The 12,869-nt window shown below is 38.1% G+C and overlaps 1 protein-coding gene across 17 annotated transcripts in view; it reads left to right on the forward strand.

Moving 5' to 3' along the window:
• LOC122554240 (receptor-type tyrosine-protein phosphatase F-like) overlaps positions 1–12,869 on the forward strand; it is a 469,298-nt gene that overhangs the window by 324,050 nt on the left and 132,379 nt on the right. For 10 of the 17 annotated variants that reach the window (XM_087990512.1, XM_087990511.1, XM_087990513.1 and 7 more), the window contains 5 exons: positions 1,748–1,941; positions 4,865–4,891; positions 8,493–8,610; positions 9,410–9,988; positions 11,120–11,217. In XM_087990512.1, the coding sequence (XP_087846638.1) occupies positions 1,748–1,941; positions 4,865–4,891; positions 8,493–8,610; positions 9,410–9,988; positions 11,120–11,217 (1,016 nt within the window). The remainder of the gene's footprint in view (positions 1–1,747; positions 1,942–4,864; positions 4,892–8,492; positions 8,611–9,409; positions 9,989–11,119; positions 11,218–12,869) is intronic. The other 7 variants (XM_087990515.1, XM_087990517.1, XM_043698946.2 and 4 more) reach the window with 1 other exon arrangement.

A 12,869-nucleotide genomic window follows, 5' to 3' on the forward strand; every position in this document is an offset into this window, starting at 1 on the left:
GTGCTTTTACATATAAAAATGTCTTTCTTCTTTTGGGAGAAAAATTGGCATTTTGAACCAACTTTGCGGCCATTTTCAGATTCAAAGGTGAGAGTAATTTTTAAGGTGGGCTCTGCATGTAAAATAACTACTAATTAGTTAGAAGGTTTGTCAAGTGGATGATAGATGGATATTTTAATTCAACGCAGGTGTGAAGCAGGCATTTTTGCTGACATCGTGTAATCAGATTCCTGCGCACCTAATTTGTTAAACAACATTGACTGCTCAGTAACTGTGCATCTGAAAACTGATATCCAACTGTTATTTTGCACAATCTCTGAACGTAGCAAAACATGGTGATTTAATGCATATAATGCATTTGATCTCTTTGAGAAGCAAGAAATATAACAATTAATGTTAACTGCTAGCTGTTTTAATTGCAGCATATCGAAGTTCAAAAATATATGCCGTAAAGAATGAGGGATTTTAGTTACAAAACTATGTAAAATGATTTTATAGTTGCTATCTAGTAAATGCATCATTATATTCATTCTTCTTAATAATGCAAAATGACTTCACAATAGTGGATGTCCCCAGGCTATGAAAGTGAAAATTAGCCACTCAATCATTATCCAGTGATAACTGCCAAAAGAGAGTTTATGTGAATGTAAAGTGAGGGCAACATTAAAATCAGCAATGATGGGCTCATTTGTTAAATTGTGTGCAAACATATTCACTGTCCAAATCGTGAATAAACAATATTACAGAAGCTGCTTTAAATGCATATAAATGTAATACTGTATTAAGGTAAAAATCTTGTTTCTTTTCCTTGGCTCAGTCTGTTCATCATATTTCTTAGTTCGGTAACCTGAAAAATGGGATATCATTTTACAGTATTCATCATTGACAATTCTAGTCTCAGCAGTTGATTTCAGATGTTACTTTTTAATTATTGATTAGTTCTCTGTCTCAAATAACTCCAGAGTGGGGAATTTTTTTGCTTATTCATCAGATGTGGGCCAGCATTTATTGTCCACCCTTAGCTACAGCTCATCGCCACCTGCTGAACTACAGATTGGTAGCAAATGCGGGCCCACGTCCCATGAATGATTTTTTTAAAATTCCTACTTTGAAGTCATTCCCAGTTATTTGTCTGGGAGAACAAGAACAAATAGAATCGAAAGCAGTGATCCTATAGGTTGAAGGAAGTTAGGAACTTCTGAACTGGAGTTAGAGTTGTGTTATTTTTAAAGCAGCTACTAGGTCTTTTCAATCGTTTTCAGCTTTGTCTGACATTGAGAATCTTTGCCTTAATTCCAACGTGATAATTTTTTGAGGTATTTTTGATTTTTTTTGGGAGGAGATGTACATATCTAATGTGTAATTTTTTTGAAGGAAATTGCCATCGTTGTTGAAAGTTTGATAGTACACACCACAAGGCTGAAAGATGTGTTGCTGGAAAAGCGCAGCCGGTCAGGCAGCATCAAAGGGGCAGGAGAATCGACGTTTCAGGCATAAGCCTGAAGAAGGGCTTATGCCCGAAACGTCGATTCTCCTGCTCCTTTGATGCTGCCTGACCTGCTGTGCTTTTCTTCCAATACATTTTTCAGCTCTGATCTCCAGCATCTGCAGACCTCACTTTCTGCTAGTACACACCACAAGTCTGTTAAGCACATGATGAAAGAAATACGAAGTATGTATAAAGTTTTACAAGTTCTTAATAAACCTGAAGAATTTTTTCCAGTAATAACTATATATTTTCTCACAGTGCCTAGTGCACCACCACGGAAAGTAGAAGCAGAGTCAGTGAACTCAACTACAATCAAAGTAACGTGGAAACCTCCAATATCAAGCAAGCAACATGGACTGATACGGGGATACCAGGTCACCTATGTGCGTTTGGATAAAGGGGAACCACAGGGACAACCAATAATTAAAGATGTGATGCTAGCAGAAGAACAAGTAAGCATAGTTATTTGTTCATAGTTGAGTTATCAAAAATTACTGATCATAGAGGAAGAAGAAAGAAATTGCCCTTTATTATGATTTATGTTTCTAAAGTATAAAATGATAAATGAAAAACAAATTGTCTGAAATGTATTCTTCTCAAAACTTATTAATATTTTTATTACAATATGCTTTGTTGGTGTGCATTGATTTGTGGAGTTTGTGCTTGATATAATGTGGTATCCTGATAATGACAATATCAGTTGTATCTGTAATCATCCAGCACAGATATTTATTTGAACTGATCTAGCACAAAGTTTATTGATTATAATTCACATTATGACTTCTAATTATTTCACTACATCCTTGAAAAATTGTATTTCAAACATGCCACATTGTTCTCTCTGCCATAATCTATTTCATTGTAGGGAGTTCCAGGATTTTGATCCAGCAACACTGAAGGAAGAGTTATATATTTCCAAGTGAGGATGGTGTGAGACTTGAACTGGAACTTTCAGGTTGTGGTGTTCCTATGCAGTCCCTGCCTTTGTCCTTCCAGATAGTAGTGTTCATGGGTTTGAAAGGTGCTGTCTAAAAAGCCTTGGAGAATTTCTGTGGTGTATCTTCTGGATGGGGGACATTTCTGCTGTTAAGCACCAGTGGTGGAGAGAGTGAATGATTGTGGAAATGATACCAGTCAAGCAGGCTGCTTTGTCCTGGATAGTGTCAAGCATCCTGAGTAGTTTAGAGCTGTGCTTATTCAGGAAAACATTCTATCACCCTCTTGACTTGTGACTAATAGATGATGGGCAGCTTTGAGGAGTCAGGAGGTGAGTTACTTGTTGAAAGGTTCCTAACCTCTACCTTTCTCTTGTAGCCACAGTACACATTTGGCTAGTCCAGTTGAGTTTCTGGTCAACGGTAACCCCCAGGATGATGATAGTGGGAGATTTAGTGATATAATGCCATTGAATATCAGGGATGATGGTCTGAAATGTTGGAAATGGTCATCATCTGGCAAGAATCTTACTTGTCACTTTTCAGCCCAAATTTGATTTTTATTCAGGTCTTGCTAATATCTGAAGAGTTATGAATAATGCTGAACATTATGCAGTCCTAAGCCACATTCACACTTTACCAGGCTTGTATCCTCCTGATGTCCCTTGCTATGTACTTGTTCACCATATTTCAGTTTCTTTCCACCTGCAAAGTTGAAATTATGCTTTACGTTAATATGAACAGTGGCCCTAAAACTGACCCCTGGAGAACACAGTTGTATAGGTGACAGTGGCTGAACGTTGATGAAAATTGAATTACTTTTAATTGTTCAATATTGCAACGTTCTCATGGGAACATGCCTTACAATATGTTTACAGGAATTGCAACCTTGAAGCATGTCATGCGGGCAAAACTTAAGCTGTCTCTTCTTATCCCCTCTCATATTGATAGAGAAAAATATGTTTCTGTTACGGTGCAGAGATTTCTGACTTCCTTGATATATCTCTAGATGGTGCTAATATTGCTTATTGCAGCCTAAATTAGCCTCTGACAGAGAGTTGAGTGACCATGATCATGAAAGCTATGGGCAGTGCTATTTAATACATGCTTGAAGCTGGTGACATAACTCAGTACCATCCTCATTAGAAAGTTGAGGGAGGAGAAGTGTTGCATGATCATGGCCGCCTGCTGGATATCATGCTCCTCCTCACTCTCCTGGCACATTGCCCTACTTTGTAGAAGTTTCCTTCATGCTCAATTCCCTGATGCAGGCAACAGACTCGAGGCTTGGATAATTTGTGAAGGCTGCCAACACATCTGTCAAGGGAAACAGTTTCTATCCTATCCTCTATCAAAAACTCCTTAATATTTTGAACATTTCTGTGTGTATCTAATAAGAATTAAATAGTTCTGGTATCAACCTCTCTGTGGCTTAGCTATATCCTTTTATCCAACTTCAAAAATACTTATTCACCACTACTTCTGCTTCTTTACCAGCCACACATCTGAATTACTTTCTGCAGTTGATTACTTAAATCTCCATTATGCATCGCATATTAAATTTGCCTTCTTATTGCTAAGAACAGCAGGAAATCGATGTTGAACATCACGGTGATCACTGGATTGCCTTATTTATAAATGTACCTGATATGATTCATCCTGGTGCAAAGCTTTAGTTAAGGTCTGTCTAAATTTGATGCCCTGCAGCAATTATTTATTCATAAACTGAGTCAAAATCTTATTGCATTTTGTGTAACAATAAGCATTTTCCTTGTATTGACTAAAATTCCATTGTGCTTGAGATGACCAGTTGGTTATTGTCTCCTGTATTTATAACTATATATGTTGCAATTTCAAGAATAATTTTAGTCATTATGAAATTAATGAATAATAACATATAATGCATAACAAGTGCATATCATTAAAAGAAATGTTTAAATTAGCAGAAAAAAATTGAAGGTGGCTGTGACATTGTGATTGTATGCTCTTCTAGATATGGGTTGATGGGGAGATTTAACAGTATATCATTTGTGGGTCTGTTTGTGTGTAAAACTTCCAGATTTTTTATCTGTACCATGTCATTGAATTGGCATTAGATGACTTGAAGTATGAGACATGAAATAATTGTTACATGGCAGCCAAAAGCTGCGTCCTATAAAAAGTAACTGTTAAACAACGTGTAAGCAGCAGGTATTAACGAGAGCAAATCCCAAAGACTACTGCTGTGAATGCAGATGGCTGAACCTTCTAGTTTGTGCAAATAAGTAATAAACTATACTAATCGCTGTGCAATGTAGTCTGAAAGTTGCTATTTTAAAATATGTTTCTTGTTATTTTCTCTGTTCATAGTTAGCATGTATCCTTACTAATCTAGTCCAGATTGCCTTTCCTCTAAACCCTCTTTCTAATTGTCTTTATTTTCCCCAAACCCATCGTTCAGTGGGAGTCTGAGGACACCCAGGAATATGTGAGTAACAAACATGTGCAAATCTGGGCATGGGCTTTCTATCAAGTAATCAGGGGGATGTCAAAGATGAATGTAACAGAGATAAATAGCGAAGAAATGTGTAGGATCTTTGAAGAATTTAAGAATTCTGTGTAAAGTATAATATTAATGTCTTTATTAGAGTCACTGCATGAAGGGAAGTCGGTAGTAGTAGTAGTAGCAGTACATTCATTAACCTTGGTGTAAGAATTGTTTTCTGGGCTGAAAGTGAACAGCATTAGAGATCGAAGTCTTGGCAGAATACAGATTTTATTAGATTATTCAATAAATTAATTCACGACTATGTGTGATAAACAAATTTGCTTTTTTCAGTGCTAACTGATTTACCCAGTTTTGAAAAATATATAATATTCAAAAATCACGAGATCATGCAGTTTGCTGAGATCTATATTTACTATAGCATAAAAGAATCAGAAAGGTGGTGGTGAAGTCTCCTATTAATGGTTAATCTATCTTTGGAATTAAATATGCTTGCCAAGCTCAGTAAGTGCTATTATTTACAACACAATCCCACAAGGAGAGAATTGCTGAGATGTGATTCAAAGGGTTTCAATCATCCTAACACTAATAGTGCTTCTGACCCACAAAATAGAATTTTCGTACACCACACACTTCACCTAAATTGTGAAATTGCATGTCTTAGCAGAGCCCCTAAATGAATAAAAACGGAAGCAACTGCAGATGCTGTAAGTCAGAAACAAAATCAGAAGTTGATGGAAAAGCTGGGCAGGGCTGGTAGCATCTGTGTAGAGAAATCAGAGGTAACGTTTCAGGTCTGGTGACCTTTCCTTAGAACTCATGAGTTCTGAGGAAAGGTCACCGGATCTGAAATGTTATCTCTGATTTCTCTTCACTGCTGCTATCAGACCTGCTGAGCTTTTCCAACAACTTCTGTTTTTGATGCCCCTCTTAATGAAAAAGGCTCAACGTATTCACTGCCCTGATTATGGAAGTTCAGTATGTGAATATTGGAACATATAATGGAGAACTCAATAATAGTATCATTCTTGTTCTGTTTAGTGAATTGTAAAACTATTAATTGGCATAATTTGTACACATGTAACTTTTCCATGACCTTTCACTCTAATGTTAGAGAAATTTTATGTAAATTATGATCAAAGTAGTCTTGATTTAGGCCTTTATTATGAAATCCAGGCCAAATCACATGCTAGATTCCCAGTAAATTTTAAACTGGTTGTTTTCAACTAATATTTGTTCAGTGTCTTCTGATTGATAGCAGTGGCAATAAGTATGTTATGCTAAGAAAATCTGTTTAGAATTTAAATGTAAAACTATGTGGACAAGCTAAAAAGAAAAGATGAAATAGTATTCAATTGTTGAGTCTTTTGTGGAAATTAAGAAAATGGAAAACATGCAGCATATAGTTTTGTTGACCACTTCTCTTTGACATCCCTGCATTACCATTTTGCACTGAGATTTCTGTGCTTTCTCTGAACTAACCCAGTTGCATGAGAAATAATCTTGCTCGAAGAATCTAATGGACATTCTATTTGTAGATGTGTTGCAATGATGCTGGCACAATCTGTGCTTTTTGTTTGCTGTGTTGCGTGTGATGTGTTGCTTGTTGAGATTTGCTTCCTGGTTTTGAACTGGTTTTGTATAAATCCAGTAGGGCTGGATCACAGAACTGGGCAGTTCTCCAGAAGGTATAGGCAACAAACCTTGATAAAGATCAGCCTGTCTTGTTTTTAACATACACTGAAAGATTTGTGATAATAAACTGGAAAGGATCAGTGAGAGCGAACAAAGCCCACAGTCAACTGTATTTGCAGTGCAGGAAGCAAGCAAATCTCTTTATAAATGTAAATTTCTGATTCTTTGCCTGAGGATACTTTTTGAGAGCATGCTTTCCACCAAATAGACTGACAGTCCTTTATCAATTCTTTTTATTTGTATTATAGACTGTAAATTTCAAGATGGCAAATTTCTAAGAGCTAGATCTAATTTATCAGTAATGCCCAAATTGAAATTTCCCTCACTGTACTCTTGTTGACGGTCTTGCTATAATCCTTTTCACAAAGTCACAGAAGTGTTATGGGACAGAAGGGGCCGATTCGGCATATCGTGCCTGCACCAACTTGTTAAAAGAGCATCATTACCTAGTGCTAACCTCTTGCTTTCCGCCCTACTTGTGCACATTATTTGGATCCAAATAATCATCCATTGCCCTGTTGAATGCCTCTTTTGTTCCAAGTTTTTGGGACATTGCTGCCCCTTTAATGCTGACCCTATTGGCACTTTTACACTTCATACTGTTTATAAAGAGCCACTAACAGTCTACACCTGCTGGGATGTCAGCATGAATACTTAATAATCCACCAACTCTGCTGACTATGCCAGGGTCATGAAGTAAATTAGACGTAAGAGGGAAATTCAGCCAAACTTGTTTAGTTAGTAATTTCCACCATAGCTACTAAAAGTAGTGGGATTGTTGTAGAATAGACACACAAGTCAGTATGTTTAGTTGAATGGTATATTTAGTGAAATGGTGTGGCCAGGTATAGAGCAATTTTCCACCCCAAGTTATATATTGCTTTCCAAACAGAATATTGCTTGACACAGATTTTAAAACAGCAGAGCTTCAATTCCTAATTTGGAAAAGGGCAAGAAAGCAATCTGGTTATACAGTTTAATGTTCAGATGACCAATTTGGTAAAATTAAAAATCATTTTAGCATACACCCAGTCCATGGATGGAAATATCAACCTGTGTGAGTAGGCTCTATCATAGGGAAAATCAAGGGTTGCATTATTTTCAAATGAACAAAGAGTATCTCTATCCGTTCAAAAACGAACAGCTTTTAATGATGACCTGGACCAGTCAGAGCCTTATACAGTTGACAGTAAGAGATTAGATAAAGTTGGGAATATGTACAGCTGTGTGCATGTGTGGAAATGGTGGTTAGCAGTGCATTGGTGTTGCTTTTTGATTTCTAAAATATATTGCCTGAGTTAATCTTAGTTGATTTAATGCATTATTCCCTTTTTATGTTATTAATTTTTGTGATATTTCTGTGCTTTGTTGAGTTCAGCATTTTAGTTCAAACAAGGACTGATGGAAGATGTGGTCACTTCACCTGGATTACACACCAAAAGAATTTAATTAGCTAGGATGGAAATTTAATTGCAATCATTGATGCTAAGTGCATTGCTAAATTGTTTCTAATTATTTTCAACTTTGATGTGCACTTTTATTCCTTTAAATTAATTAATACAATCTCAGTCTGAGTTCCTTTAAAAGCATTCTGATTTTTCTCACCACTGATAATGAAATATTTAAATCCATGCTAATTATTAATCAATTGCAAAATGTATTTATGAAAATCATGAACTATTTATGTATCATGCTATTGTACTAAATTGTTGAAACCTTCATATATCTCATTAACTCTTCCATGTTGGTTCATGTTTTCCCCCTTGCCCTGTGCCAGTCAGACCTCTTTTGTATAACCCATTGGATCCTAATTGTTTGTTATGCAGGTGTTCTGTATGGATAGATGAACATTAAATAAACTATTTGCTTTTCATACATTTAACAATAGGAAGCCATTATTGGGGGACTGATGCCTGAAACAACATATTCCATTACTGTGGCAGCATATACGACCAGGGGGGATGGAGCCCGTAGCAAACCCAGGCTGGTTACTACTTCAGGATCTGGTAAGTGGGGAGATCATCTTACATTAACCGTAGCCTCAGATGAGTTCTTCTGGCAAAAAAAAATCGAGAGAAGTTTTTAATGCAACTTGGTATTGACACTGCACTCCCATTCCTCACTACACCAATGCCACATTACTTATAAATAGATTACACTTCCAACATTAGCATAAAATAGAAAATGGCAACATGTTAAGAGCAAATGAAATAATACACGTGCAGAATGAAAATGTACCATATGCTTTTCTGTGGGTATAATGTTGAAAGTTGTTAATACAATGCTTTATTAAAAGAGGACTTGTTAAATTGAGGCAAGATCCCATCAGTATGTGCTTCACCTTTCAAAAAGAACCATAAGATAACTGGAGTCCTGCCAGGATATCAAGGTCTGTAGGCCTTGTAGGATTCTTTGCATAGGTGAAGTAGGTGGTTACTGTCACCTGTAATGATGGTGTGTCGTTATATAGACCTGGTAATATTGCACTGATGACGAAATTAGCAAGATCGGAGAAAAAGTTTAATTGGAAAATTACTGTTATTGTTTTATGGAGCACATCTTTATTAATTTCTTCAAATAGATTAGAAAAAGAAAGACTCAGTGTCAATGAACTCAGTATTTATAAATATCATGAGCCAACTGCTAAACAACTAACAGTGTTTTGGAAGTATTGACTTGGATTTGTTTCTGATTCATTGTCTTTGCAATGTGTAATTATTTTAGAACTAATGCCTACAAGAGTGAGTAATGGAGATGTACTCATGAGTTAACCAATATTCAGCTTAACTTTGCTTTATTCTTCAGTTCCAGGTATGCCTGCAATGGTTATCAGTGTCACTAAAATGAACACTGCCCTCATTCAGTGGCAGCCACCACAACAAATGGTGGATGATCTGCTAGGTTTCCGATTACAGTATAGTCGGACTGATGAAGATAAGCCAAACATTATTGAACTTAGTAAGAATGATAACCATTACACAGTAATGAACTTACACAAAGGGGCCACATACATCTTCCGGTTGAGTGCCAAAAACAAAGCAGGATTTGGTGAGGAGACTGTGAAAAAAATCGTAACACCAGAAGATGTGCCAAATGGTTTCCCCCAAAACCTACATGTTGTGGGACTTACAACATCCACCACTGAGCTTTCATGGGACCCACCAGTTATGGCGGAGAGGAATGGGAAAGTGATCCTCTACACAGTGTTGTTCCGTGATATCAACAGCCAAAAGGATCTCACCAATACTACTAACGAAACTCAGATAACACTGAGCAGTCTAAAACCAGACACTACTTATGACATTCGAGTGAGAGCTCACACTTCCAAAGGGCATGGTCCATACAGTCCTAGTATTCAGTCCCGTACCATGCCAGTTGACCAAGGTAAGGAATTTTGTCAAATCAAAACCTTGCGTGAATGATGGTTGGCAATGAACCCAAAATTCCAAAAACATTTCTCCATTACTGAAATGAAATACCTGCTCAGTTGCTGTGAGCTAGCAGTGTCCTACATCATTGGTTTTGATAATTTACAGACCGATGCAACAAAGGCAAACATTCACTTGTACAAAAAACCTGAAAGGCCCAAAGATTATTCCCTCTAAAATTGCTACCTTTTGGGCAGACCTGGACATATCTGGTTTATACCACCTTCCGAAGAGCATTCTTACTGTCATCCCTACCACATCTCCAATTGTCAAAATAGTTCTTATATTCGTTGGAATGTCTTGAAATTACTTGGGCTGCAAAGTGTGTGATTGTTATTGCCCTCATTCTTAATCTCTTTTCAACCACTGGAAGTTTGGATTTAATGAGTTTCTTTAAGACTTTACTCCTGATCAATTATGCCAATTTATGGATTTCACTGATGGTTTGTCTTTATTGCATGATACGTTTGTGCAGCACCTTTTTTTATTTAAATTTTTTATAGATTACTATTGCATTACACTGGAGACTGATTTTGTTTTGTGTAGTAATGAGGAATTACTTAGCTCATGTATTCTCCAGAATGCTAGAGTTGCAGTCACAGCCATACTATTGAGGAAATCCCAAGAGCATTACCAGAACTTGAGGTAAAAAGCTTAATCTTCCCCTTCCAAAAAGAGAAATGGTGTAGAAAGTGGCAAAAGGAGAAGAAAATCAAGCAGATTGGTGTCAAGGAAGTGTTCGTTGCCTTCCTGCCACTACATAAATGATGTTTTGGAAACAAATACCAAAGCTTCACAGCAGGTATTCTTGTGGTGCAGTGGTAGGGTCCCTACAAAGTTTAGGAAGCCCGGGTTCAGACCCTACTTGTTCCAGAGGTATGTAACATCCCTGGAAAATATCTCGAACCTGCACCAAAGAATGAATAATTAAACCTCTCTGACTGTACAGCTAAGAAGCACTTGAAAATCATGCTGGTAATGTAGTATTGGTCCCAAATGGGTTGCTACAGGTTTCATGTTCTATAAAATCTATCCTCATGTAGATGCACATATGTACAGGAACTGATACTTTTGATCTTTTCCACAGTGTTTGCGAAGAACTTTCGGGTCAAGGCAGTGATGCAGACATCAGTGTTATTGAGCTGGGAAGTACCAGAAACATACAAGCCAGGCGTCTCTTTTAAGGTTGGTATGACAATAAACAGTAGGTGCAGGAGTAGGCCATTCTGCCCTTCAAGCCAGCACCACCATTCATTATGATCATGGCTGATCATCCTCAATCAGTATCCTGTTCCTGCCTTATCCCCATAACCCTTGATTCCACTAACCTTAAGAGCTCTATCCAACTCTTTCTTGAAAGTATCCAGAGACTTGGCCTCCACAGCCTTCTGTGGCAGAGCATTCCATACACCCACCACTCTCTGGGTGAAGAAGCTTCTCCTCAACTCTGTTCTAAGTGACCTACCCCTTATTTTTAAACTGTGTCCTCTGGTTCGGGACTCACCCATCAGCGTATACAAGCCCAGTCGCTCCAATCTTTCAGCGTAAGATAGTCCCGCCATTCCGGGAATTGACCTCGTGAACCTACGCTGCACTCCCTCAATAGCCAGAATGTCTTTCCTCAAATTTGGAGATCAAAACTGTGCACAATATTCCAGGTGCAGTCTCACCAGGGCCCTGTACAGCTGCAGAAGGACCTCTTCGCTTCAAAACTCAATTCCTCTTGTTATTAAGGCCAGCATGCTATTAGCCTTCTTCACTACCTGCTGTACCTGCATGCTTGCTTTCATTGACTGATGTACAAGAACACCTAGATCTCGTTGTACTGCCCCTTTACCTAACTTGACTCCATTTAGGTAGTAATCTGCCTTCCTGTTCTTGCCACCAAAGTGGATAACCACACATTTATCCACATTAAACTGCATCTGCCATGCATCCGTCCACTCACCTAGCCTGTCCAGGTCACCCTGCATTCTCCTAACATCCTCCTCACATTTCACCCTGCCACCCAGCTTTGTGTCATCAGCAAATTTGCTAATATTACTTTTAATACCTTCATCTATATCATTAATGTACATTGTAAAAAGCTGCAGTCCCAGCACTGATCCCTGCGGCACACCACTGGTCACCGCCTGCCATTCCGAAAGGGAGCCGTTTATCACTACTCTTTGTTTCCTGTCAGCCAACCAATTTTTAATCCATGTCAGTATTTTGCCCCTAATATCATGTGCCCTAACTTTGCTCACTAACCTCCTATGTGGGACTTTATCAAAGGCTTTCTGAAAGTCCAGGTATACCACATCCACTGGATCTCCCTTGTCCATCTTCAGAGTTACATCCTCAAAAAATTCCAGAAGATTAGTCAAGCATGCTTTCCCCTTCATAAATCCATGCTGACTCTGACCGATCCTGTTACTGCTATTCAGATGTGTCGTAATTTCGTCCTTTATATTGACTCCAGCATTTTTCCCACCACTGAGGTCAGACTAACTGGTCTATAATTCTCTGTTTTCTCTCTCCCTCCTTTCTTAAAAAGTGGAACAACATTAGCCACCCTCCAATCCGCAGGAACTGATCCTGAGTCTTTAGAACATTGGAAAATGATCACCAATGCATCCACGATTTCTAGAGCTACCTCCTTCAGTACCCTGAGATGCAGACCATCAGGTCCTAGGGAGTTATAGAACATAGAAGAATACAGGCCCTTTGGCCCTCGATGTTGCGCCGATCCAAGCCCACCTAACCTACTAGCCCACTAGCCCACTATCCTCCATATGCCTATCCAATGCCCGCGTAAATGCCCATAAAGAGGGAGAGTCCACCACTGCTACTGGCAG

Source organism: Chiloscyllium plagiosum, unplaced genomic scaffold (assembly GCF_037043375.1).
Source record: "Chiloscyllium plagiosum isolate Xiang-an unplaced genomic scaffold, Cpla_swu_hap1 HiC_scaffold_9, whole genome shotgun sequence".
Taxonomy (NCBI): Eukaryota; Metazoa; Chordata; class Chondrichthyes; order Orectolobiformes; family Hemiscylliidae; genus Chiloscyllium; species Chiloscyllium plagiosum.